This window comes from Salminus brasiliensis, chromosome 2 (assembly GCF_030463535.1).
Source record: "Salminus brasiliensis chromosome 2, fSalBra1.hap2, whole genome shotgun sequence".
In the NCBI taxonomy this organism is placed as follows: domain Eukaryota; kingdom Metazoa; phylum Chordata; class Actinopteri; order Characiformes; family Bryconidae; genus Salminus; species Salminus brasiliensis.
The window spans coordinates 39,508,903-39,536,328 of record NC_132879.1 but is presented as its reverse complement, the minus strand read 5'-3'; the positions used below and the strand labels follow the sequence as shown (position 1 = coordinate 39,536,328).

Here is a 27,426-nt window from a genome sequence, read left to right as displayed (position 1 = left end):
GCTAGGAATTCACGTCATTTCGCCACCAAACACGACCGAATCAATGAGCGCAGCGCAAGTCTTCCAGGAAGGTGTTAACCATCGCCTCGCCAAAATGTAGCGCTGCTGCAGAAGGACAGCAGAACAGCGAAGTTGGACGAAACCTTTATTAGTAGTAATTTTCGGGACCGGCGCCAACGATGGATTCAGAGGCCGAGTGATGAGCAGCGGCGCGCTGGCGGGTCTACAAACACTGAGGTCGGATGCTCTCTGCTTCTTCACAGCTCTGTTTCGCGGAAAATAAAGAAAGGAGGAGGGGGGAAAAGGAAAGTGGAAACGGGAGAACTTCCTGAATTTGAACGAGACATGTCCAGTTCCCCTTCGCAGGTCAATGTTAAGGTATTTATGCCTTTTTCTTCCACCACCGTGCTGTTAAAGTTGAGTGTAGTGGTAGATATGAAGGGCAGGCTGTGTTGTTGTTGTTGTTATTGTCACGTTGGTCACCAACAGAAACTCGCTGCTTTTCGGCTCATCATCTGTTGCTGAGAGCACTGTGGCGAGTCCTGAGTGCCGTAGTCTGTTGTGGTAGCACTAGTTAACCTAGGCTTTCCTGTCACAGTGCGGGCCTTTTACTTGTGTGCGAGGGAAAGATACCACCTGGTTAAAGCCGAAAGGCTTAGGTTCCCATTCATTCGGGTACAGTGAAGGTTTGCGTCCTGTGCAGCAGCCGCAGATACACACTTCTTCCTACGCACTGCATTGCATATTAGGGTCTATCTCGGTTAAGCAGCAGAACTAGTCGACATGTAGGGACGGTTGAGGAACTGAGCGTAAGAGCTAACTTAATCATTGTATTTGGTTCCCCCATTTTAATGGCTTAAAAAAACAACAAAATTAAGCCACTGGCCTCCAAAGTCAGTTCTGGGGATCCCATCATGCTTCACTTGTAAAACACTGCAATAACATACATTTTACTGTACATTTTGCAGTGTGTTATTTGTGAACTGGATATAGTACAGCACATCAATGTGGGTGGTGGTTCCAGGACAGGGGATTGCGAACCCCTAGGTTTAAAGGGCCCACGTTTTTAAGTTTTCTTATATTTCTTGATGTTTTTGTGGCCTTTTGTACCAAAAATGGAAAGGTTTCTCTTTATCTCTTAGAATGCAAGCGGCCAGTTAAGTTCCTGTGACACTTCACCCTTACATAGAGCTCTGTTCTGTTCTGTTCTGCATCTCAGTCAGAAATGTCTCTCATCTCAGTCCCGGCTGAAACGCTCCTTTTGACTTAGAGTTGAATTTTGTAAAGCGAAATGCCTACAGCAAGTTACTGGCAGTTATGTACCATTAAAGTACTGTAAATGTACAATATTGCTCACGTAGGACAAAATATATATCATGATAATTCAGGAGTTTGTCATAATATTGATTTATTCTGACATCTAATAAGACTATTAAAATAATACCATCAAAAACATCTGAGTACATTTCACACCCTACACCTGTTACTAGACACAACTGCAGGTAACATTTGATGTTTACTTACTGACATGAAATACTGCATTGCTACCACTGTCTTTCTATTATGGTCAGGACCCCACAGGACCACCACAGAGAAGGTATTATTTGGTCATTCTCAGCACTGCATTGTAGATGTAAAATTAGAAAGAAGCTCATCTGTAGCTGCACTATTGATCCTGGTAATCCTCTAGTCATTCATCAGTGGTTACAGGACACCTTTGACAGGACTTTATTGGCAGGGTATGGTTGGTGGACTGTTTTTAGTCCAGCAGTGATGCTGAGATGTTCAAAAACTCCAGCAGCACTGCTGTGTCTGATCCAGTAGTACCAGCACACACACACTAACACACCACCCAAATAATATCTGCTCTGTGGTGGCCCTGAGCATTGAAGAAGAGGGTGAAAGAAGCCAAACAAAGTATGCAGAGAAACAAATCATTTGTAATTTAAGGGACTGCAAAGTGCTACAATAATTCTGTTCTTTGTTTTGTGTGCTGCAACCACCTTCATCAAATCCCACCCATTTTATTAATGGGGTACTCGGCTGTGTCGGCAACTCCAGAATCTTCCAGGACTTCTGAAACCAAGCTTTGGTGGTCTTTGATGTATGCTTGGGATCACTGTCCCAAACTCCAACTTCCTCGCAGAAGGAACACACCATGACATTTTCTCTTAAGATTTCCGGATACTTGATTAAAATTTATCATGCTGCACATTTCCAGTGCCAGATGACGCAAAGCAGCTCCATAGCATCACCATTATTGTTCACTTTAGGCAGGGCATGCTTCATTCGTCCTCCTCCAGACATACCACTGATCTAAAGACCTGAAAAGTTCCATTTGTTTCATTACTCCACAGAACAAAATCCCAAAAATGCCTGTGGCTTATTGTAATGTGTTTGAACACATTTTCTTGTGCTTTTGGGTCAGTAGAGGTGCGCAGGCATGGTAACCTAAAGAGTTTAGTTTGCGCCTTACTGTGCAAACTGAAACCTCTAAAAAGTTCTTGCCGGTCACTCAATTTGCGTTCCATATGCTGAAGAGAAAACCTAAGGAAACAAGGTCCCACAAGCTGAAGATGAGTGCATTAGTCTGGGCAGAGCATCAGCAAAGAAGTATACTCACTACCTTCAACAGAGTACTATACAAGACTGCTTTACCTATCATTGCTATGTCCAAATCATTATAGTGTCCTGAAATGAGGAGAGCTGTGTTATAAAGGGTTCGAAGTGTCCACATGCTGAAATGGAGACATATGCAAATACCCGTACATTAGAGTCTGGAATGTGGATTTTAATCATGTCTGATTGGTTTGATTTAAAATTTTAAACTGTGGAGCAGATGGGCATACCAGGTGTCTTTGTTTTTGTCAAATGCATTAAAGGACCTAGATTCTACAGTTTTCTCACATTTGTTTTTCACTTATTCTGCTTGTGTAGGTTTCTGTAACCATCCTTACACTACCAACTAAAGGTAAAGGTGCACGTATTTGACACTGTACAGTGTACACTGTACAGCAAAATGTGTCCTCCGCATTTAACCCATCTGGTAGTGAACACACACTCACACACACACATGTGTTAGGGGCAGTGAGTACACACACACACACACACACACACACACACACACACAGCGGTGGGCAGCCAACTCCAGCAGAGAGGGTAAAGGGCCTTGCTCAAGGGCCCAACAGTGGCAGCTTGCCGAGCCCGGGAATTGAACCCACAACCCTGTTATCAATATCCCGGCGCTCTAACCGCTGAGCCACCGCTGCCCCAACTGAGGAATTAGCTACCCAAAAACCTTAATGTACCTTCTTGTACTTTGTAGATGTTGATTATTTTCATTTTCAGAGTGAAACACAACTGCTTAGAGGAACCCAAGACTGCTGAGTGGTTTGTGGAATATTTATTAGGCTTTGCAATTTGCATTACCTGGCCTTTCCTATAATAATCTTAAACAAGACGTTGCCCTAACAAGCTAATTAAGGTCTGAGATCCAAGGTTTTGCATGGTGCACCTTTCCATTTAATTCTAAAATTGTACAGAACAAACATAATACATTAACCTTGCTTAAATGTTTCATATTTAACTATATAGTGCGCAAGTATGCAAAAAGTGCAAATGGTAAGAATATTACCATTTCAACACCATCACTTGAACACAATGACTCAGGCACTCATTTATGCTGTATTAGATACACTATTGTATCATAGCAAATCAGTTTCAAACCCTTGTTTCAAGGCAGTATACATTTTCTTTGTACTAGTAGGATACTGATATGACTACATCCCTCTAGGGCACATTTAAAATCCACCATTCCTTAAAGTACTGCATGAGATGAGCAGATAGGCAAATATATAAGTGTAATAAAACTAAACAGATGAGGATGAAAGAAGCAATAACAGTTCAACATGCATAGGACAATTCTTGACAAAGTACATTAAAATGGACACCCGCCAGATGATCATGCGATATAGGTTTTTCCCATATTTACCACTGTTGTTATTGCTATTGTTATTGTGTTATTGATTGTTAGGTAAGAGTAGTGCACAGCGGAGATGAGAGCTAGACCACCTGTCTAGCTACAAGAGTGCAGTCAAATTGCTTTCATAGAAAAGTGGTTTTCTTGGTTTTGATTTTGCATGCTTTGATTTTGCATAAATGCTCCAAAGAGCTGGTGGAAATTGAACAGAATTTGAATAGACCTCTGTCTGCCTTGTGTGTTTGGGAGAGGTGGTAATTCTCTGATCAGTTTAGATGCTTATCTTATGAAAAGTGCTTAGTTTAAAAACGGCTCACAAATATGTCAAAGTTTCAAAATTTACCATTCATTTCACAGCGCAAACAGTCCGCAGACATAAAGTAAGCTGTAAAATCAGCATCTCATGTAACTAAAACCATTGCATATACACACACCAATTAAACCACCTGCCTAATACTGTCAAGGTTCCATCAACCCATTGGGACATGGGCTCTACATAGCCAGCCATTAAGTTTTTTGTTTTTTTAAGCAGTTTGAGTTATGGTAGCACTTCTGTTTGATTGGACTAAATGAGCTAGCCTTCACTACATATGCCCACATAAATGTCATGGACCTTGGGGGAAAGATTAATTACAAGGGCAGTGTATTGTATTTTCTGTAAAGGCCAATAAAAGCTCCTAGAGCTAAATGTCCAAACCAAAAACCATTTAGGAACCTTTAAAAGACTACTGTAGAAAAAGTGTTAAAGAGCCTAGTGAAAACTGGCTTACCTCAAAGCCTTGCTTAGCAGAAATTAATCCCCACCAGCATCTTGTGGTGGTGGTGGGGGGGGCGAGAATACATACAACATCTACTGTAGCTACAGGGCTGTGGTGGTATGCTCACATAATTACCACAATATTATATGTAAAAATTAATTTGTCCATTGTTGTTAGTATTATAGTCACTAGTTTTGACATTTTGCTCACCATTCAGTTTGCATGCATGTGACCACAGTACTCTGATCACTCTTGAACTTTATCTGTCATTGCTGCCTGTGTTGGGAGGAGGCCATGCTTTCCTGCTTAATGTTTTTCCATGATGCATGCTCAAACACTAATCCCAACAGCAGGAGCCCTGTAGCATAACTGTCCACCAGAAATGTCCTTTTAGGTCTTTCCACACTGCTTATACAGTGCCATGTGTCCTTTGACCCCTGTGTGACTCCTGAGCTGTTGGAGAGTAATCTGGGTTCCTAGAAGGCGAAGCCTGCTTGTTGTCATTGCCAGGAAAGTAAGCAATAGCAAGACGCTAACAGTAACGCTCTCACTAATCAGCACAGCAGATATTAGCTAAATCAGTGTTTTGTAAACCTGCCTCTGCATTACAAATAAGGCTGTATAAGACATGGGCCTTTTCCTCACACTTTTACTCAGACTTGTTCTGAAACGTGTTCATCTCTTGTAGGCACATCCCAGCGTGGCACCACGGGATCAGTTTTACCTTGATGTCATGATAGAGATGTGTCTTACCTTTGTTTAATTTATTAAAACAGAGGTCATCATAAAAGTTTGGCTTTGGTTTGTTGAGTCAGGGTTTGGTAGTAAGTCTGTGTCTGTAATTCATTCATTTGTCTGTATTTATGTGTGTACATTATCCTGTGTGTGTCTGTTTGTGTTCAGCATGAGAGGAGTGCGTTTAGTCCCTCTGCCAGTCCACTGCCAAACTCCACTTCCTCTCCTGCCCATGCCCCTCCCCCAGTGGCTAACGCTAGGACAGACGAAGAGCCAAGCAGACTGCCTGGACACCTGCGTGAGTAACACACACACACACACACACACACACACACTCTCTCTGTTTTTCTCTGTCTGTCACTTGTTATTTTTCTCTGTCTGTCACGTGTTATTTTTGATTTGTCATTTTCTCACACAACAGTATAAATAAATAACATTCTGGACATTGTAAGCAATTCTATGACACTGTCTTCAAATTCTCTTACTCTTCAAACCTTGTGCTAACTCCTACCAAGGAACTGTCTGAAAGCAGTTCAGGGGAACTGTGTAGGTCAAGATGACGTCTCAAAGACCACTGAGAGCTTGTATGCTGGGGAAAAAAAAATACAACAAAAGCACTGTAGGACTGCCAAAACTCTGCAGGAAGATTCATAGATTAGTGGTGATGCACCGTTTACTTGCACTGTTATTGCACTTCTTGATAAGAACGCCTTGCCAACTGTAAAACATGGGGATCGATGTGTTGCTGCCAGTAGCATTGGCAATGGGAGAAAAATGGATTCCACAAAAGGCCAGCAAATCCTGGATGCATCTGAGAGGATTGTCTGTGGAAATTCCTGACTGTCACAACGTCTAAGCCCTAATATGGGGTTCAGTATCCTATTTTCTTTAAATATGTTGCATACTAAGGCAGAATAAACTAAAATGCGTATTGTTAAAAATAGACAATACATTTCTGCATGAGTAAGGTGGTATTTTTGCTCTCTCTCTCTCTCTCTCTCTCGTCCACTGACCTAGAAACAGCAGGTAAATATGTGATTTAATCACAGTACTTTTACTCAAGTCAAGCATGGTATTGGGATGGCTAGAGGTGTTGAAGAGAAATCTGGCACCAAATCTGTTTTTTTTTTGTTTTTTTTTACTAAAAACAACACATTATTATTACCTACTGCATTCATTTGCATACCTACTGCCAATCTGCACATGTAAATAATTATTAATTTGGTGCAACTAATATGTCACAATCAAGATGTCCTTCATACTTCCTTCTATAAGAATGTTTCTCTGGATTCAGTTCACGGCTGTATGTTTTGTTACAAGAAAAAACACCTTTATTGACCAGATGTCTTTTATAGCATTTTGATTTGGTGTCGAAGACTTTCACATTGCACTGTGTTTGTGTGTGCGTGTGTGTGGTTAAATTGTCTCTTATCAACTCTGATTCCACTGATTCTTTTTATGTGTTGACACACAGTACTCCTTATACACAGTCACACCCATGTTCGCCGTCACACAAGTCCCTCACACACCTTTTCTCATCAACTGTCACGGTGCAGTGCCATCTCACAGACACAGCTTACGCAAAAAGAGTGAGTAATATAGCAGCTACAGAAACTACACATATCCAGCAGGGTTTTAGCAAAAACACACACATACACAGGTGCACGGAGGTGTACACAAGCACATTGCTTCCCATGGCTTTTGAGCTGTGGATGATGTACCTTAGTAGGCCTTCGTTCAGTCTTGACGTCACTGAAACAGACTTGGTTGGAGACCACCTTGAGACAGTCCTTCTGGTGCTCTGTATGTGTGCGTGTGTGTATATGTCTGTGCACATATGCATGTTTGTGCGTTTTTGTGTGTTTGCAGCATTCAGCAGTGTGTCAGCGCACAGTTCATAGGTTAGCGATATAGAGGAAGTGTGTGTCTGTGTTGGAATTGGAGTGCAGGTCTGAACCAGCCCTTGACAGAGCCAATAAAAGAAAGGGTGGAGCTGGCTGAGAGCCAGGAAAGCGTTCTGTGGTGAAAGTGTACTGAAGTGTGTGTCTTGCCCTAAACCTCATCAATATTTAACCAAGTGTGTTTGTTATACCTGTCATCTGTACAGTAGTATCAGAGAAAGTATCTGGTGTGTGTGTGTGTGTGTGTGTGTGTGTGTGTGTGTTCAAATTTTATGGCCTAGCTCTTTAGACCATTATAAAGTTCTGTGTGTATAGCAAGGTTTTGAAGGTATACCATCAAATTTCTAGTTAGAAGGGAAGTTATAAGGGAATTAGTGTGGGGGGATTATTCAAAATATTTTTTTCCCGTCACTTTAACCTGTCCCCGAAGAACCCACAGCACCCATCAACCGGCACAATCAGGGAGAAAAGAGGGCTGGTAAAAAAGAACCAGATCATCTAGATCATCAAACTTTGACTTTGAAAGGAGACTCAGTACAACCCAAGTGTCAAGATTTTAGACATGGAAAGGGGAAAGCATCCCAATTGTGTAAAAGAGACATATCTGTGTTTTTGCCAAGTTAATAAGTAAAGGAAGCAGAACCTATGTGTGTTTAACTTTACGGTAAGACAGCATCACAGTGAAAGGAAGAGGGAAATCCTCAATAATCACTTCTGCCTTTTTATTGATGAATGCTCAGAAAAAATGTGGATTATTTTGAAGCACCTCTCGAATAATGCTAATTTGTGTCCTAGTTGTATTTTAGCATAAACTGGCTGAATCCTGGTTAGACTACCACTTGTAGCCACAGCCAGTGACATTTCTTTAAGACTGCCAAAAGACCCAAAGCAACATTTTCTCATGAAATTTCTCCCACTCACTGGAAATGAGAATGTTATTGGTTAATTAATGTCACTTATTTATAACATTAAGAACGCAGTGGTAAAACTGAAGCCCTATGTGTTCTACCCCAGGTAACCCCAAAAACATAATTGTTATTGAACAATATTCTAATATAAGTTTAAAGTAAACAATAGAATAAGACTACTACTGTAATACTTACTAAGTTTACATACACATATCTTTTGTACTTTCTCTGAAGCTCTAGAAGGCTGAGAGGGTTCCCCACTGGTAATATGTTGATTTCTGCTGTAATTCTTTAAAGAAATATTAATACAACATTGATTGCATTTATTTTTTTGTAGAGATGTGAAAATGCACCAATCTGAAAGAGTATTTTGGAATGATAGAATTAAAAAGTAATTAATTGTAATTGATATAGCTATATTATGTGTTTATTTTTCAGTGATGAGTGAATAATCACATAATGTAAATCAATATGAATGATTTTTTAACTATGACTTCTAAGAACAAGCAGAGAAATTAATGTAATGTGTGGATTCAAAACTTTCTACACTTTTAGGTGTTTGCTAGTAGAAGTGGTTGTTTCACATAACCGCAGAACACTAATTAAATGTAAGTGTAAGTCAGTGTGCAGTTACCTCAGATATTATATGCAACTCTGTATAATAAGTGTAATGAAATTGTGGTTGACAAAATTACTAACTGATTGATTTCAAGGGGTAAAAGACCAGCCTTCTCAATAAAACGCTCGTCTATGTAAGACCTCCTCCATGCACCGCTGTCACAGGTGTGTTGATGTGGACTGTTTTATGCCATTCAGCATTTTCCCATCCATTTCATCTATTTGATCCTTTTTTACCACTCCACCTTCACCTGTGTTACCTCCAGGCTTTACCCAGAGGGAGAGAAACAGTAAGAAATAGAGAGAAAGTAAGGAGGGGGGGCAAGAAGTGCGAGATGTTGAGAAGCTATTTTGGCTGTAGGCCATCTCCCTTCCTGACACCAATAGAATTTTTTTTTCTTCTTTTTCTCGGCAGGCTTCTGCACGAATTTCAACTGAAAACATGTCAGTCACCAGTGACTGTTGTGTACGAATGTATGTGTGTGTGTGTGTGATGCCCACAAAATTTGATCAAATTGCTCATGTGCAAATCTCCTTTTTGAGAAAATTCAAAGTTTGTGTGTGAGAGAGAGAGATGGAGATGGAGATGGAGACAGAGAGAGGGAAGGAGAGAGGGAAAGAGAGGGAAAGAGAGGGGGGGGGGGAGGGAGAAGGAGAGGGAGGGTAAGAAAGGAAGAGAGCAAAAGAGAGAACGTGTGTGTGTGTGTGTGTGTGTGTGTGTGTGTGTGTGTGTGTGTGTGTGTGGCTAAGTGCAAACTCCCATCAATCCACCGGTCAGGAGGAATTTTGTTGGGGGAAGGAAAGGAAGGAAGGTTGAAAAAAGATAGAAAGAGAAAGGAAATTGCAGAGTGGGCAGAAGTGGGCCTGCTTGGCTTCCTGGAGAGGAAGTGGATTAGATGAGAGGAGAGCAGCAGTTTGTTCCTCACTCTAAAAGAATGCCACTCACTCTTAACCCCTCCACAACCACACTACAGCACCCTCTGTACGCTGAGACACACACATACACAGCTACAGTGGACAAATAACTTTTGTTTCAGCTTTATAAAGTTAGTAATGTGACATCCTTAAAAATTAGAGTAGTCTAGTGCTAACAGAACAACACTTCCTATATATGGCAAGCTGTTTTAGCCTAAAATGCCATCTGCAATGCACTGCTAATTTGTACTTATTTACAGAAATGGTAATTGTGGTGTCTTTGTCTTTGAATCCATATAAAATGCTAATGCTAAAAGCTAAATGCTAATGCTAAAAAGGAAAATGACTAAACGGGGGGAAAAAATTTAAGAGCCATAAAAGACAGCTAAAGTCATCAGCATGGACTAAAATAACACAATTTCTAGGGCCCAAATGCAGTACTGTAAGAGGCCAGTGTTCGGACAGTAGGCTTGGTCAGCACCTTTGCAAGCATTTTTAATTGCAATTATTTATGCAATTCTTTATTTACTTGTTGTGTGGACATTTAATGATGAATGGACCAGTAAAAGTGAAGCTCATTTCATTAATGTAAATGTAAATACTGTAAATGGTAAGATTTTTTTGTGAAGTCCTGCAGTTCCCGGAATGTACAGCAGCTCTGTCTTTACAGCCTAAACCTTAACCTCCCTTAACCTAGCCCAAACCTATTCTAAACCTTACCCTAGCCTGTGTAATAGTATTACCTCAGCCTAAACCTAAACTTAACCTACCTTAACCTAACCTAAACATAACTGGACATTCGCCCTAAGCCTAACTGAACCATTGTAGAATGTAAAGTTCTTACAGTTTTCTGCAGAAAAGTAGCATGAATATACCTGTAGCGACAATGTTTTCAGATAGAATGTGTGTATTTGGCTAAATTAGTGAATGGGAGTTGGTGGATGAGTTGTAAAATATGTATGGAATATCTTTTGTGCAAATGTAACAATTATTGGAATACACTTTAATCGTATATGTGCAACTTTTGAGATCTTGTTGTACAGCTAGCCAGGACTTGTTGATGTTTTCTTGTTCCTGTGAAGTTTCTGTTTCCAGATTTTCAGAGTTTCCAGAATTCCAGATTTTGTTACAGCAGTGATGAGAAATGTAAGATGTTGTCTGTGTGCTCTGCACAGAACACAGTACACTCCCATACAGTACTCAGTATTATAAGTGGAGTTAGTTTGATTCCAGTCACTGTTACAATTAAGATTGTAATTGAGATGTTTTAATGTATGAAAGATTCTATCTAATTCTAGATATTGAAGGGTATTTTGAATAGGGCATGAGTATGAATGTATCTGCCTGCCTATGTCTCATTCTCTGTCTTTGTGTGCTCACGCATGTGTGTGTGTGTTTATATGAGCACACTCTTTTCAGAGGGGAAATTTCCTGCGCCTGGAAGCCACTCTCATCCTCAGGAATTTCCTGAGTGGGCAGACTGTGCTTCCTGCCTGAGTGCTGTGTGTATTTTTTTTTTTTCTTTCCCTCCCCCTTGCTCTGAAAGGGAAACTGTTCTCACATGCCAACGGCCAGAAAATGAGCGCAGCCTTTTCTCTTCCTGCTCCAAACCGGCTCCACATGTCATTAGGGAGGAAGAGGGGGAGAGCAAGAAAGAGAGAGAATATTATAAGGTTGTTTAAGGGCTCTTGATTGTTCTATGTGCCACAATTGAACTGAGAAGAACTGAGAGTATCATGACAGGAGAGCTATGATCCTGATTACATATCTAACATTCTAAACACATGGATAGAAAATGTCCAAAAGTACATGGGAAGCCACATTCATAAAACACAGGTTTTCAGTTGCACACACATGCAGCCTGCATATTGTCCATGGAAGAACATTGCCAATAGAATGAAATGCACTTTACACACAAATGAGCCTAAGGTCACTGTGACCAATGGCAAGTGGCAGCCAGAAGGGTAGTAAGCCCTCGCAGTGTTGAGCAATGGAACTTTCTTTGTGATGAAGCTCTATCCAATACCTTTAGGATGAAGTAAATGACCAAACATCCAACATGAGTAGCTGAGCTCTTCCAGCAGTATTACTGTACATCAAGTAGTTGTGTTTGATAGTCATAGTTATGGAACTATTATTAAACAAGTATTTGTTCATGCTGAAGGAAAAGCAGTTGCAGAATGTTGCAGGTGTAGTCGTTTAGCTTAAGTGGCAGGTGTCCACTTCCTTCCTGCACAGTGTGCTTTCGCAACACACAGTTTCTTACTGTAAAGCAGGACTGCTTTGTAACTGAAAATACTTACTTCTTATTCAGGATTTGTTGCATAGTTAGTAGTGAAATGGTCATAACAAGTAAAACAATTAAGAGACAAAGGAAAAAGCATACTATAATAGCATTAATGAAACTATCTAACAATGAATTATCAACAATGAAACCACAAATAAACAATATCATTTTCTGTCGCACCAGACTTTTGAGAAGTAATGTACATGTAAGCTTTAAATAATGGATATTCATAATAAAAAAATATGCTCCTAACTGTTTGTAAGACAGGACTGCTTATGCATGAATATAACATGAATATAACATGAAAGTAATGATTCTTTTTCAGATATTTAAACTTTACATGTATCTTCATGAGTGTAGAGCCTTGGCTAAGGCTAACAGTAATTTGAAGTAATTTCCAACCCAATTTGTTCCACACTTTATAATGTCCTTGACTTGCATTGATTATAAGGTCATTCATTTGATAGAATCTTGTGAGATTCATCTGCAAAAAACATTTTACCAGCTGGAAGTGCATTGTCTGCAATGTAGAAACAGGCAGATCATATGGTGCATGCATATGTTCTGAAATGTTTTTTACCAGAAGAGGAGGGATCGTGATTCATAGTTGTTAACCCCTTATCCACTTAAACGCCCAGTCTGTGTGCAGTGAGCTTTCAGAATTTGAATCACTATCTCACGAGCATTTGACGTTAGAATATTTTCATTGGTCAGGTCAGATGATAGTAATGACAGGAAGTTTAATGAAGAGAGACTATTATTTATTAACCTTGCTATGTAGACTTTGGCCAAATAGTTACAATGTGTCAGCTACATGTAATGAAAGTTTTGTGATGTAATTTAGGTTCTGAACATAGGCAGTTTTGATTTATTACAAAAACCAGTTTTTTTTTCTGAATGTATTTGACTGTGCCTGTCCCATTTTTTTTTTTTTTTCCCATTCAACATGTCTGGTCCTGCACTCGACTTACAAACTCATTCATACAGTCAGTCCTGTGGCACTGTGTAAAAAAGTCTTTGTCTTGTTTCTTGAGTAGAATTGCCTGCAGTTCTGCAGTGTAGTAGGTGTTTGGAAGAGATTGGATGTATGTAAGGTCTGATGTACATCAAGTTATTCTTAATAACTATATATATAACTTATAAAAACTTATTTAAAATATCTTAATAAATATTAAGTCAATGCTGTTGCAGTGTAGCCCAAAAAAAGCATATACCGCTACCCACATACACACATGATGCATGCATAGGCAATCCACTGTCAAATAGTGTGTGTATATATGTGTGTAACACATAGTGTGCTCTGTGAATAGACTCTTGGAGGGGGAGTTGCAAGAGCAACAATGAAACTAGATAGCAGTGATCTCATCTCCACTCTCCTCCATTCATCCTTAGAGCCTGGGGGTTGCCTGGGCAACACCATGCACCTCCTTGAGTCAAGAGCGCTCTGTGTTTGGAGCTCCCATGATTCCGTGGGGCGAGAATTATGCCATCAGACCAGATTAGATACCTACGTAGGTGAGGGGGGTAGGGGGTGCAGGTTCTGAGAGATGTATCTTCCATCTTGCTTTGTTGTTTCTGCAAAAATGAATATAGAGCAGAAAAGCATACTCTGGCTCAACCAGTTGTATTTTATGGTTTTGCCTGTATTGAAATGCCATTTGGTGTTTAGAAGATGCTTGATTTTTAGTATAATAATATTATATATATTATAATATATATATATATAATAATTTATTACAGCACTACAGCAGCACTAATACAAATATAAACACAAACAGCAATGCGACCGACCGGCCATGTGCAGTGGTGCATACGACATTTAGAAAACATGAGGACAAGGACGCAATCCAGGCAGGGCAGGGATAGCACTTCCTCTCCCCCTACCACTTATCATAATGTTATTCTGTGCTGGATGTCTGTTTGCTGAAGTAACAGAACTGGGCTTCAGCCTGTGCGACTGCAAATTGTTTGCAGGGTTAAAAAAAGAAAATGCATTAACAACTTAAAGCATTAGTGCCATTAATAATTTATTGCTTTATTATGTGTTAACTTTGACAGCATTAGTTAAAACATTTAAAAATAAAAATGCAAATAAAAAGAACTGACCATAGGAGCTAATTAATAAACACTAACAAAACTGCTAAGAATGCTGGGAAGCTCTGCCTTATTTAAAAGTTTGTGTTGCTTAGTTTGAGAAATTTGAAAATTTAAGATTTGACAATCAAGTTTAAACCCCAGTGATGTTACAGCCATTCGTGGCTGGGAGTTCCAGACAGCACAACTGACCTCACTTTTTCAAGTTTGCAGGTAGGAGGAGGAATGTAATCATAAAATAATACGCTAGAACATGACAGAAAGAAAAAGAGGCAAAAATGATGTGTAACACAAGCACCCCCTGCCCCCCCACCTCCAAACAGAATGTTAGTCTATGCTGGGCGTATGTTGCTGATGCTGCTGATGCATTAGAACTGCCAGTTTGTGTTCTCCTGCAGGTGCATTTAGCTGTTCAGTCATGTAGATGTTACTCTATCTTTATGTAACAGTTTTTGGTTATTTAGTTTAAGAAATATGACCATTAAGAATTGGTAATCATATCTGACAATACACAATCATGTAAGTAAAGCATGCTTCATCTGTAAACTATTAGGGGATGCTTAATTTTTGACAAATTATATTCACTGATCTTATTGGTAATCTTGAGTTCTGGCTCCTTAAATCTATATTGGTATTGGTTGTGTCCTACAAAGTACAAAGCTGAAATGTTTTCTTTTCTATCTGAACTTGAGTCTGTCTCGGCTGATGTGGCCTTCTCAAGCTGACTCTCCATCTCCACCTCCCCGTTCCTTCCTCCTTTCTTGTCTGCTTGCTCCCTCATTGCTGACTGTTGATAAAACCCTCTGCATCACCCCAGCATTACCGCAGGAGACTTCCTGTTCTGAAACTGAGCCTGTGTGTGTGTGTGTGTGTGTGTGTGTGTGTGTGTGTGTGTGTCTGTGTGTGCTTGTGCAGGGGCAGGGGAAGAAGGGGGGTGGCTTCCTGTTCGAGTGTGTTGTGGGAAGTTAAGTTTGGGCTGTCTTCCTCTCCTTCCTCCTGTGGCTAACTGTCTCTCTGAAGGCTCTGTGCAGATGGTCGCTGCTGTGAGCTGGATCCAGTCCCGGGGACAGGATCTCATAGGTCTGCTAACCACATGACCTATGACTTTAACAGGACTGTGAATTGCTTTCTGCATTGACTGTACACTCTCTCTCTCTCACACACACACACACACACACACACACACACACACACACACACACACACACACATACAGCTGTATACACTAGATATGGAATTGAAATGACGTTTATGAAGTTTTGGAAGGCCAAATAACTCTGTGTTGACACCTCTCTGTTTAAATGTAGTATCTTATCAGTAGAATAATTACTTATTGGTTCAACCTGGCCCCATTCATTACTGTTAAGACAAAATGAACAGTGAAATGAGCAATTACAGGCTGACATTCATCATACTTTCTTCAGCTTTCTTCACTTTTTTTTTTTAATTAAGCAGTTTAATGTAGTATGTTAACATTATTCCAAAAAGTACACTGTTAAAAGTCATTAAGGAATTTTTGGAAGTTCTTAAACTGGAAACTGTGGAGGATGTTTCTGTTGAGGAACCTGTTTCTTCTAAAAACCTTTTCTTAAGAGGTTTCCTCACAGTTTGAAAATTGAAAAACCTTCAAACGTTCCTCAACACAATTCACTGTGTGTTCCATATAGTCCATATATGTTAACTAAACTGTAAAGCATTTTGAGTTCACGGTCTCAGAAACTATTAAAACAGCAGCTTAGGCCCGCCCTCAAGTGTTTCAGCCCGGACTACTTTTAGAGTAAGGCACAAGAAGTAACCAATTGCAGCAAAGCTTATTAACATATCCTAGTTTTAAGACACAGCAACAAAGACAGTTTAATTGTGAAAGATGAAGAAGTTGGACATAGTAACATAAAAATGAAGGATGTTATAAGTTATAAGTTATAAGTCACGTTTAATTAATACTGAAAAAAGAGGATATGCAACCTTGACAACTGTGCTAAATGTGCTGTTCCTTATTTGAACTGATGGAAGCATATATGAGCATATATTGTTTCTTTGGACTATGTTTTCATACAATAATAGCTGCAAGTCAAATGATCATGTTTTTTTTTTTTATTTTAGCTGTTTATAGGCAGAATACAGTGCAGCATTGGATTGTTAATCACATTGTAAAATGCTGCATCAGTCATCATTTTATTTTTATTTTTAATTTTTTTGTCCTATTCCAATGTAGATATATGGGGGCAATGTTTATTAACCTTTATTTTTTAACTAAAGATTGCAGTGCGTCTTGCATTATCTAAATGAAGTCTCATTAATATGAAGTGCATGAACAGTACTGCTAGTTTGAAGGGGGTATGGGGGCAATAGTAGGTAAGGGTTATGGTTCCAACATAAGGTTTTTTTTTAAGGGGGTGGGGAGGTTCTGATTCCTTTAATGATGATAACAGTACATGCATGCTGTGGGTCAAAGATACCAGCTGTCGGACCAAGGGAGGAAGTGTGGGAGTGCTGCCACCGATAAGCGAGCCGCATGCCAAGACAGTCCACACACTCACAGTTCCACTCGGACAGCAGCTGCATCGACCAAAATTAGATCGAGTAAACATTTGGAATTCAGATAGTTATGTATACATCATAACAGGGAACGCTTCGGTACATGTGTAGCCTGTATTTTACATGAATAAAATATATTTTTATGCCGTAGAACGCTATGCTTTACGAAGCATGCTGCAGTGTTTATGACTGAGTTTCTCATTTGCATGGATGCAGAGTTTTGAAAGTCATTGTGCTTGAAAATTCTGGGCGATGCCCCAGTGCAGATGTTTTGTCTGTCATGTTCCCACACTGACTGAAATGTAGATGCGGGGGGGGGGGAGTAAACACTTAAAAAAACAAGCATTCCAGAGAGACCTAAAAAAACAACACAAATAAAATAGCGGTCATAGAGTCATGTCACTTGGCAAGTAAAGTTTAATGTGCAGTGTTTTTATATTTTGGTAGTATTTAAGGATTGCTTTGTTCTGATTTTTTCTGCAAAAAAATGATCAGTCTTTTGAGAGTGGGACTCCCTTCTAACAGCAAGTTTTTTTTCCAATCAGTCCTATGTTTCACGTTACAGATGAAAGAGAGGATGCTCTATTAAAAACCTTTAAAACATGGGCTCCAAGTGGTCCAGTGGATTAAGGCACTACCACTATGATCTGAGGAACTGAGGATCGCTGGTTCGATCATCAGCAGCCAGAGAGTGTCCAAGAGAGCACAATTGGCCTTGCTCTTTTAGAGGGGGTTGATAGCACTTCCTCCCCACATCACTTCCAGTTAAAATTTTAGTCAGCACAGGCACCTAGTAGCTGTTGTATCAGAGCTAGATTAGAAATAAATTATTAAAACTTGAGATGCATTAATGGTTTCTTACTTCATAACAAGTCAGATTTATTTGCATAGCACTTTTACAACCTGGTGTCACAAGACAGCTTTACAGAAAAACAGAAATAAGACAAAATAAACGAAACAACAAAGCATGTAATCCCAAGTGAGCAAGCCAAAGGTGACCATGGCAAGGAAAAACTCTCTCAAAGCTGAAGGAAGAACCCTTGGGAGAAAACAAGACTCACAAAGGGGGACCCATTCTCAACTGGTCAAAACCACAAAATAATAATAATGTAAGTATAAAGTCACCCTAAGGCAACATTAGTGATGTATCAGTCTAGTCAGATTGAAATTGTTGCTGTTTTTAAAAGCCACAGCTATGCTGTTTCTCACGTTTTTTTAGCGAAAGAGAGAAATTAGAGCTGAACTGTTCAATCTGAGACTTGCATAATGATGTCACTGCCACAGCTGATCTTCCATATAAGGATAACTGAAAACAGAGGAGCTGCTAGCTTCTTTGGACATTTGAATTGCAGAGTAAAAGTCCTGAGCCCAGACAACACTGTGTCAAGGTCAAGAAAGTATTTATTTTTGTGATTAATTAATAGAAATTCTGTTAATTTCTTTCATTTGTTTTGTTTTTGTTTAACAAAGTTAGTAAAGTGATGTTTAAGTCAATCCTGATCATTCAATGCCTTAAGCCTCTTCCACATGGTGAGATATATGGTTTATTAATTTAGCTATGGGATCGGATCTGTATAGAGTTTTGGCTGCATTTATGTATTGATATAGAAACAGATAAAGTCGGATTGTTGCATCACCACACTGCATAGGTCTGTTGTTTTGCACAGATGTACTGATATAATCATTGATATTCTTAGTAGTATTAGTAATGCTGAATCCTCCTGAAAATCTATCATTCCCGCAGTGTTTACTCCAACCCCCTTCTGAATGCATTAGTTTAACAGTTAAGGTGGGCCCTGAATTAGGGTTGGAGCTGAAGTCTGCATAAATGTAAATCTCCAGGAGTTGGGTTTGGCAACACTTGCTTGCGGGTATACTTGCACCTATTTGATTACTTACCATATTGGCCCTACTATTATCTACTCCCCAAATAAATTGTAACAGTGATTATTGAGATCTGAGTTGCATGCTGCCAATAAGACAAAAAAGATTACATTAAAATACAGTACACCCTTCTGTGATTTCCCTAGAAACAAATACACGTATAACACCATCATGTTGTGAAATATATTTTCCATTCTTAGCCATATCCTGTGTCATATACCATACTCATCATAAAAGCAGAATTACTGGAATTACTGGAAGCGTTTGTGTCACTCTGAGCTGTGATTATTTTACAAAACCTCCAGAACAAGACTAGGCAAGACTAGTTTAGCCAAGCCACGGCTAAACGCAGCCTTTTCTGTTCTCTGTAGATAAATAGCTAACAGGATAATAGGCATGTGTGATCTATTCTTGTAAGTGTCTCATAGTAGTGGTAATTTTGCCCAGTTCTAACTGTTCCTGTATACACTACACAATTTTAATGTATGCTATGGAGCAAGTTCAGCAGTTCAGTTTTGGGAGAGGAAGCTAGGCTTACACACAGGCAACCAAGTGCTCTGGCGATTGAGAATATGACCGTGCAGTGGGTGTGCAGTCAGTGTACGTTGAGCGACTTACATGTATCTTTTGCATTTATGGTCAGGACCTCTGATTCATTTGCACAGTTTTGGTCTTTTGTTTCTGGTGGATGTTGCAAGTCGAAGTGATTACACCAGTGTTTGGGGTGTTGCCCACTGAAAACACTGAAAACATACTGCAATAGATTTTGACAACATAAATAAATGTAGGAACCTAGGAATTGAAAAACTCCTTAAGGGCTGATCAGTAAAAGAGTTTAGAACAAGTGGTTGTGGTTTTGTGAGTAAGTTTACCCATTTCCAAACCTCTTTTTAAGAAAGCCCAGTATGTATTTTAATTATCATACCGTACTTGGTTTGGCTAATTGATGCTTTAGCTTGTTAAATTAGGTGTTCTGCTGCTGGTGACAAAATTTAACAAATTCAGTGCAAAGGCTGGGGATGTTCAGGAGGAATCAAACTTTTGTTTAGCTGACTAACTGACTAACAAGCTATTACAATGAGTGTATGTTTGGCTATTCTAACCATATATGTAGCTTTTACCAGGAAAAATGCACACAAAATTGCACCGAACACCGAAATGTTAAACTGTTCAATAATGACCTTATGTGCCTGCAACATTTGCACAGTACTGTTGGTATGATTGAGAACCCCCTGACTCATTATTATTCTTACTGTTTTTAAAGAGTATGGTACATAAAAATACTTAAATGTTGTTTCGTTTCTTTTTCATTCCACATGCTTCACTACTATCACTCACCATTTGATTTTACTGTTGCTTCACTCAGTATTTGGGCCCACTGTTGTGCCTTGTAATTAACGTTTTCTCTCCCCTGCCTCTGCCAATACCTGCAGGCCTGCAGCCTGTGTTCTGGAGCAGAGAGGATGTTGGGCAATGGCTCCGATGGGCAGAGAGAGAGTTTGCACTGCGGCCCATCTCGAGTGGAAGCTTCCAGATGAATGGCAAAGCTCTCCTGCTGCTCACTAAGGAAGACTTCCGCTACCGCTCACCCCATTCAGGTGACCTATACTTATGCCATCCATATACTGTATGTTGTTTTACAGTACTCTGCAATACTCCACAGTTACAACAATTGTTCAAATATTTTTTCGTCTCAGCAGTGAGTGTGTTTTTGCCACTTTTTAACATTAGAATAGACTGAAATACTGGCCTTCCTTAAAGAGAGAGTTGGAAATGGTATGGAAATAGAAATGCAATAATGGAGTTTCAAATGACATTACTATTTATTTGTTTATTTTCATTCTTACTAATGTTGGAGTTGTTATTGAAAAATGAATAATGATTTAATAGCTTTACAGGTGCCTATATTTACTAATACATTTTAGGCACTTCATGTAACAATACTTTTATAAGCCTAAAACTACTTCTAAGCCTAGTAACCCAATCCTGAATCTTAGTAACCAAAAAAGAATCATTGTAGAATCACAAGTGTAAAAAAACAACAACCACTTAGTCAGTTGATCATGTAGATTTTCCCTGTTTTTTATAGTTTCCTACACATTTGAGACATTTTTGGTCTGACATTGTACAAAACTCGCAATTACTGGCCGCAATTACTGGTCTTTTACACTTGTTGATTGTAGATACTTTAGAACATTTAAAGTTCAACAATTTCTGTAGGGAACACTTGTACACAAGTTGTTAAAGTATGTGTTTGTGAAATTATTAACTAAGTGCAGGATTGAAGACACAATAGAAGGTTACAATAGAATTGAAGCAGGGGCTTTTTTCTGTCTGCATAGTACATGGGAGGAAGTAAAAAAAAATTAGGTGAACGTTTGATAAGGAAGTGTTAAGCTAGCCACAACTGTCACCTGGTAGAACTAGGAATTTCCCTCCCAGCATCAAGCTGACCAGAAACTGAGAACTGAAAGGTATCTTGCTTTGTTTATGTGTGTTTGTGTGTGCCTGACTTCCTTTACGAGAGTCATTTCCTTGAAATTCTTGCTGGAAGTGGCTCAAAATACAGATTTTCGTAAGATATCATGTGGGAGGAAGTTCCTTAAACTGTATCAGTTTGTCCTTTATACTGTCCTTAAAATGACAAGTAGAGGTCATAGACATTTAAATCTGTCATTGTCCTGATGTCCTTATTGTGCTTTATTTTATTTCTTTTTCTGGTTTAGGCCTAATGTCAGAGAATAAGCAGCCATGCACAGATAAAGTGGCTTTGTTTTGGTGCATTTGACCTTTTTTATGGGAAGCACTAGGTTTGCCTAATACTTTATGGGCACTTGGTACTAAATGTCTGTTTTTGTGTCTTGCTTTTTACTGGTCTTTCACAGGAGATGTCCTGTATGAACTCTTGCAACACATTCTGAAGCAGAGAAAGACTCACTCATCCTTCCCTTCCACATATTACCCCGGAAACCCCTTCCACTCACTGCCTGAAGCAGCACTTCAACAACACAAACTTGAGGGTGAGTGTGTTTATTAATGTCACATATCTACATCTATAGTGTCTCATTAAAATGCAGAACAGATGTGATGGGTGTTTTGTGTTGGGTCCTATACTAGTATCAGAATTACCATGGTGTTTAATAAGCTAAATAAAATTTAATGTATCATATTCTGTTGTTCACAGTCTGTGCTTCAATATGTTGTACACTAGGCGCAATTGTAGTAAACACGAGTAGTTAGCAGCCAACCTAATCTCTTGCTGTCCAGGGACTATAAATACGGAATTTGCCCATTTCCCTGTGTAGCAAATTGACTTTGAACTCTCTATCATTGAGGGCTTTGGAGACACCGCATATAACCCTGGGCGTAGCTTGAATCAACAGGTGTACTGGGAGGAAGTGGCGGTTTGGAATGTTGACAGGAAAACCTGTTACACAAGGAAATGCACCTATATTTAAATAGAATGTCACAAGGTTGTAGTCTTTCATGTTTTACTCAGAAGGTAGGTGAAAAGCTACCACGTCTGGTTATTGCCAAGTTAAAGAGTGCATGAAATAGGATTTGATGCAAATTAATGAATACGGCAAAACAAGTCAGTTAAGAGCTGTACCAAATATAGCATTTCATTTATTCAGTGTTAAAACTATGACCTCTCACACAAACTGACATTACCCCATGTAGAAATATTGCATGGTAAAATGTGGAGGAATTGGCAAGTGAAGGCCATTAGAGTTCGTATACATTCGCTTACACTCTGCTGTCATCCTAATGACCCAACCTTTAATGACCTGTTAGTGAAACATGGTATATATAATAAGTAATTAAGTAAAATAAGTAATTAACTTTATTAAGGAAACATCTTTACTTTTGTATGAACTGGGTAAAAACTGATAAGTGCTTATGGGGCCCTCTGGTGGATATTTGAATGCACGTGTTAACCAGCAGCCCTGGTTATGGAAACCCAGGATGAATACACATGAACTGCACAGTTATTGTAGTGATTTATATAAATAAAAAAAAAACATTTTCAAACCAGTTCAATTGATTTGTTCACGTTTTAAGGTTTTTATGTAATGAAAGACAGAGTAACTGTGCAATAATATTTGTTTAAAAATATTGTTTTGTATGCTTAAGTGTGATTTGGCCAAGGTGACCAAGCTGTTTAATAAGACTGTATGTACATAAGTAACCACCTATGCATAATTGCAGTCCTTCTCTTTCTGTCCATTAGAAACGGTACTACGGACCCCACGTGGAACAGATGCCCTGCCCCTCCACCCCCCAACTATTGAGCTCCGGCACCGCTCACGCTCACCCCACCACTCTGCACCAAGACGCTCGCCCGCAGATCCAACACAACCCCATCCCCTCACTTCAGGGGAGGACCTTCAGCAAGCGTCCTCCCAACTGCCCGACAGCAACAATCACCTCACTGAGGACCTGTACTCACTTTCTGTGTCTCCCAATGCCCCAAATGGTCATTGTCCTGCTCCTCGTGAGGGCCCGCGACCAGGCAGCCCCTGCCAGGAAGAGTCGGCACCACCACGGGTCATCCAGCTGATGCCCAGTGCCATCATGCACCCGCTGCTTCTCAGCCCCGGAAGAGGAGGTGTGCCAGGGGACTACAGGCACGGCAGAGTGGCGCCCCAGGAAAATGGCCGTGAGGGTAAAGGCCATCACCACCACAATCACCACCATGCGCACCATCATTCTTCTCACCACCCACTGAGCTTGGCGAGTCACCAGCAGCCCCATCAGCTCCACCAGCAGGAAGATACCCGCTATCGCAACCAGATCATCATGCCCGTCTCTCCACCAGAGGAGCAAGGCATGCCTATTGGACGCATCGCTGGTAAGACCACACTCAGTGAATGGTACTAAAACGTTCTGGTAGGGGTGCACAAAAGAAAATTCTGCTGATGCAAAAACCAGTAATTACAATTTTGTGGCCAATACCATTAATATAGTTTTTTTAGAATGAAACAAAAAAGCTCACTCTATTCTCTGATCTACTCCTAAAAATGATTCATTAATTTAAATGATTAACAATGTTATAGAAAGTTAGTGTAAAGATTTAAAAATGCTTTTTGTAAACAGTTTAAATAATTAAGCCGACACTCATATCTGCCCAATTACTGTTTTTAGTATACCAGAGCTATGCTTGGCTGCACTGGAAATCATCCCTGTTTGTGAGATGAGGGTTAGCCACTACATTTAAAGGAATAGTTTTCTATGAAATAGCAAATGATATAGCAGCTGCTAATAGATGGTTCCTACAAGTTAGGTCAGAAGAATCAGAAAATTGCTAAAAGTCAAAAGCCACATGTCAGTGGTGAGGAGAACATGCTCCAATGACTTGCCTAAAGTACAGTTTAAACAGTTGACTTATGTTGTGAATCTGTGGAATCTATGAGACACTGGAATTGTTTGCACACAGGAAGGGGTCCCTGCAAAATGTTGGTGAACCCCAGATAAAGTACTTCTACTTTCTGGGCCTGTCTGAGGTTACTTCATGCCACCATCCTTTGCTTAAATAAGCTTTGGCGAGAGTTTTTGTATTGTAATTAATTATTTTGTGTTGTATTAAGAAAACCTTACAAAACCTCAGGGTAATATCTGTTAACAAAATGTTTTTAGAAAAAAAAACTAAATCGGCTCTTGTTTTGAAATATTCACAAAATAAAAGGTAGCTGAGGCTTTCTTTAAACTAGACTTTCCTAGGACTGCCTCATCCTGAATGCAGGAGGCTGTGCACAACTTGACGCATCAGACAAAGCCTCTGCCTCACAGTTTACAACAGCTTCTGTTTAACTTTGAAACATGCACAGAAGCACCATATCAACATATATGGTGTCTGTAATATATGGAAGCAGACTTTCACATAGGACTCACAATGCGCTCTTTGCAATTCTCATGAGACAGAGACATGCTTTCTGATACTTTCAGGTGAGAATAATGACCCCTTCATTTTAGATTGCAGACTGCTGTGGGACTATGTGTATCAGCTACTCTCCGACAGCCGCTATGAGAACTATATCCGCTGGGAGGACCGTGAAACCAAAGTTTTCAGAATCCTTGATCCCAATGGCCTGGCTCGATTATGGGGGAACCATAAGGTATCGCACTATATAAGTCATTGCCTATATTTGTATGTATTTGTCCTTGATATTGAGATCTTCAGCAGAATATGGCTGTGTCATGAAATATCCTCTGTGCTGTGCTTACAGAACAGGACCAACATGACGTATGAGAAAATGTCAAGAGCACTAAGACACTACTACAAACTGAACATCATCAGGAAAGAACCAGGCCAGAGACTGCTGTTCAGGTGAGGAGAAATAAGATGAGCGCTGTATTTCACTTCTTCTTCTTGTCCCAACACTTCCCTGTCTTTGTACAGATGAAAAACATGTTAAATTCATAGAATTAGTTAAAATTTTGTTTTAAATTTATTGTTAGAAAATAATTCACAGCATTTAAGAGGTTTTACTAGTACTGATGCAATGTTGAAAAAATACACAAGTGTTCACTAAGTAGTATAATTATTGATTATAATAATTACGCAAAAGGAGGCTTTAGTGGCAAAGCAGCATAATGCTCCATGGCGGCACAGCTCCAGGGCCCTGGGGTTGTGGTTTTGTATTTGCTCTGGTCACGGTCTGTGTGGAATTAGGTCTGGAATTTGGTGTGTTCTCGTGTGGGTTTTCACTGGGTACACCACGTTTTTTTTCCGCCTCCCAATAAAAAACATGGTAGATAAATCCCTGGGTGTAAGTGTGGGTGTGGATGGTCCAGAGAGTATTTCTGCCTTACGCCCAATGATTCCAGGTAGGCTCCCGACTTTCCGTGACCCTGACTCGCAAGAAGCATATAAGAAGATGGATGGATTTGAGTGTTGATGCATTAATACAGCATTTGGTTGTTTTTGACCATATTTGAGTATATTAGGCGTTTGACTGTGCATCTGTGAAGACTTTCACACAAATAATAATAATGAATTATTAATAATGGAATAAGAATTGGGACATTGACCATATTAGGTACAAAAGGATCAGATTTGTTCTGACTCTTTCTCTTCCACTAAGGCTCAAGCTCAGGCTACAGTCACCATTTTGGTTGGAAGTTCTGGAAACCATACAACTTAAGTGTGCCTTTTTTTATTTTTAATAATAAAAGAAGAACAAATACAAATAACAAGGAATTCAGAAAATTATGATCATGGGCATTAATAATGAGTCTGCTGCTGTAACGGTCAATAATAGATGTTGAAACATCACTGTGGGGATTCTATTCAGCCACAAGAACTTGAGTAGGGCACTTATGTTGGACCATATGTTCTCAGAGTTTCTCAGAGTTGTTGACAAGACAAGACTCAGGGAATTTCTACCACTCTAGTGATTTCACTCTTCAAATACTAGTAACTAGAAGGTTTAAGTGAGCTCAGGGGTTTTCAGTGTAACACGGGCAGTATTTCTCTATGGAGATTGCATACATATGGACAAACAAATATGGACTGGACCCTTCCTGCTTTGTAGTATTATTTCACTTGTTTGCAAGCATAGCTAAACCTTCATGACTGTAAAACAGTTAGCTGGAATTTGCATCTTAAATAATGAAAAAACTCCCAAACATGAGGTCTTTGGTCATCTTGTGTGGAATAATATCACAGTAAGCTGAGGTAAAAGTGGCTCCGGTTACTCAATATGGCTGCCCCATTATTTGGTTCTGTGGAGTTTACTTTTGTTTGGTTGGTACTGTTCTAAACCAAATTGATATGTAAAATAAAGCTCTGGATGAAGATCTAAAAAAGCATTTCACATATGCTGAAACATGTCTTGACTGCGTCTGGGGTTAGTGATAAATGATGTTCAGAATATGCATCCATACTGTACTGTACTGTACTCTTAACTTTCTTTACTTTGTGTTTTTCTTTTACTTGGCTTTACTTTATCATACTTAAGTGTGTGTGTATGTATACATATTTGTATTATACACAATGTATTATACATATTCTTATAAATATCAATCTAAAAAGAGAGAAACAGAATATGTCGGTAAATGGAGGAACTGCAAACTAAGAATTTCATTGTACAGTGTAACTGCTAGAGTTTATAGTCATGTGCACAGCAGAAACTTTCATCTTGAATCAGTCTTATTGCTTAAGACAGGCAAGTACTACTTTCAGCATGTCTAGTTTCAATCTGATGGATTATTTTGTTGCATAGAATATTTGGGGCTATGGTGTTAAAATACTGAATGTTTTATATTACTCATCCGCTTTGTCTGTTTGTGTGTATAAATTTACCACAGGTTCATGAAAACCCCAGATGAGATCATGAGTGGACAGACAGACCGTTTGGAACATCTCGAGTCGGACACAGATGAACAGATATATGTAAAAGAGGAGTGCTGAGTCATGCTGCACATTGAGATGAACTTTTAAAGCCGTAGATGCCTCGCCAATGTTTCGCTGACTTCAGCATCAACCAAGCAGGCCTAGACATTTTGCATAGATTAACTGGGGAGCAAGAGACATGAATATTTACTGCACTGTTTTCTATGCTGATTCTTGATAATCTAATTCAGTTTCTTTCTTTTATCTGATGGTCTATGCTTAAAAAAGCAAACTTCAATATGACAATCATTTTATTGATAAATATTCCTTTTTAAATTGTCTCCTAAACTTTCTGGCACAATGAATGATTTTGAGCTTTTCTGTAAGATTTTTGTTTTCTTGTTTTTTTGTTAAGTGTGTATTGTGCACACACATTTTGCAATTTGTGTAAAGTCATCCAAGAGATTAATTCAA

The 27,426-nt window shown here is 39.4% G+C and overlaps 1 protein-coding gene across 2 annotated transcripts; it reads left to right on the top strand.

The window, feature by feature from the left end:
- The first annotated feature begins 13 nt into the window (after window positions 1–13).
- Window positions 14–27,423, top strand: etv6 (ETS variant transcription factor 6). Of its 2 annotated transcripts, none has more exons than XM_072672640.1 (8): window positions 14–378; window positions 5,641–5,770; window positions 20,051–20,215; window positions 21,503–21,637; window positions 22,849–23,469; window positions 24,591–24,733; window positions 24,845–24,945; window positions 26,928–27,423. In XM_072672640.1, exons 1-8 carry the CDS (start codon window positions 346–348, stop codon window positions 27,028–27,030), a joined length of 1,431 nt encoding a protein of 476 aa, XP_072528741.1. In that variant the 5' UTR covers window positions 14–345; the 3' UTR covers window positions 27,031–27,423. The 2 variants fall into 2 exon arrangements, with proteins under 2 accessions (XP_072528741.1, XP_072528742.1); XM_072672641.1 differs by having other exon boundaries at window positions 14–379; window positions 5,645–5,770.
- The last annotated feature ends 3 nt before the right edge of the window (window positions 27,424–27,426 follow it).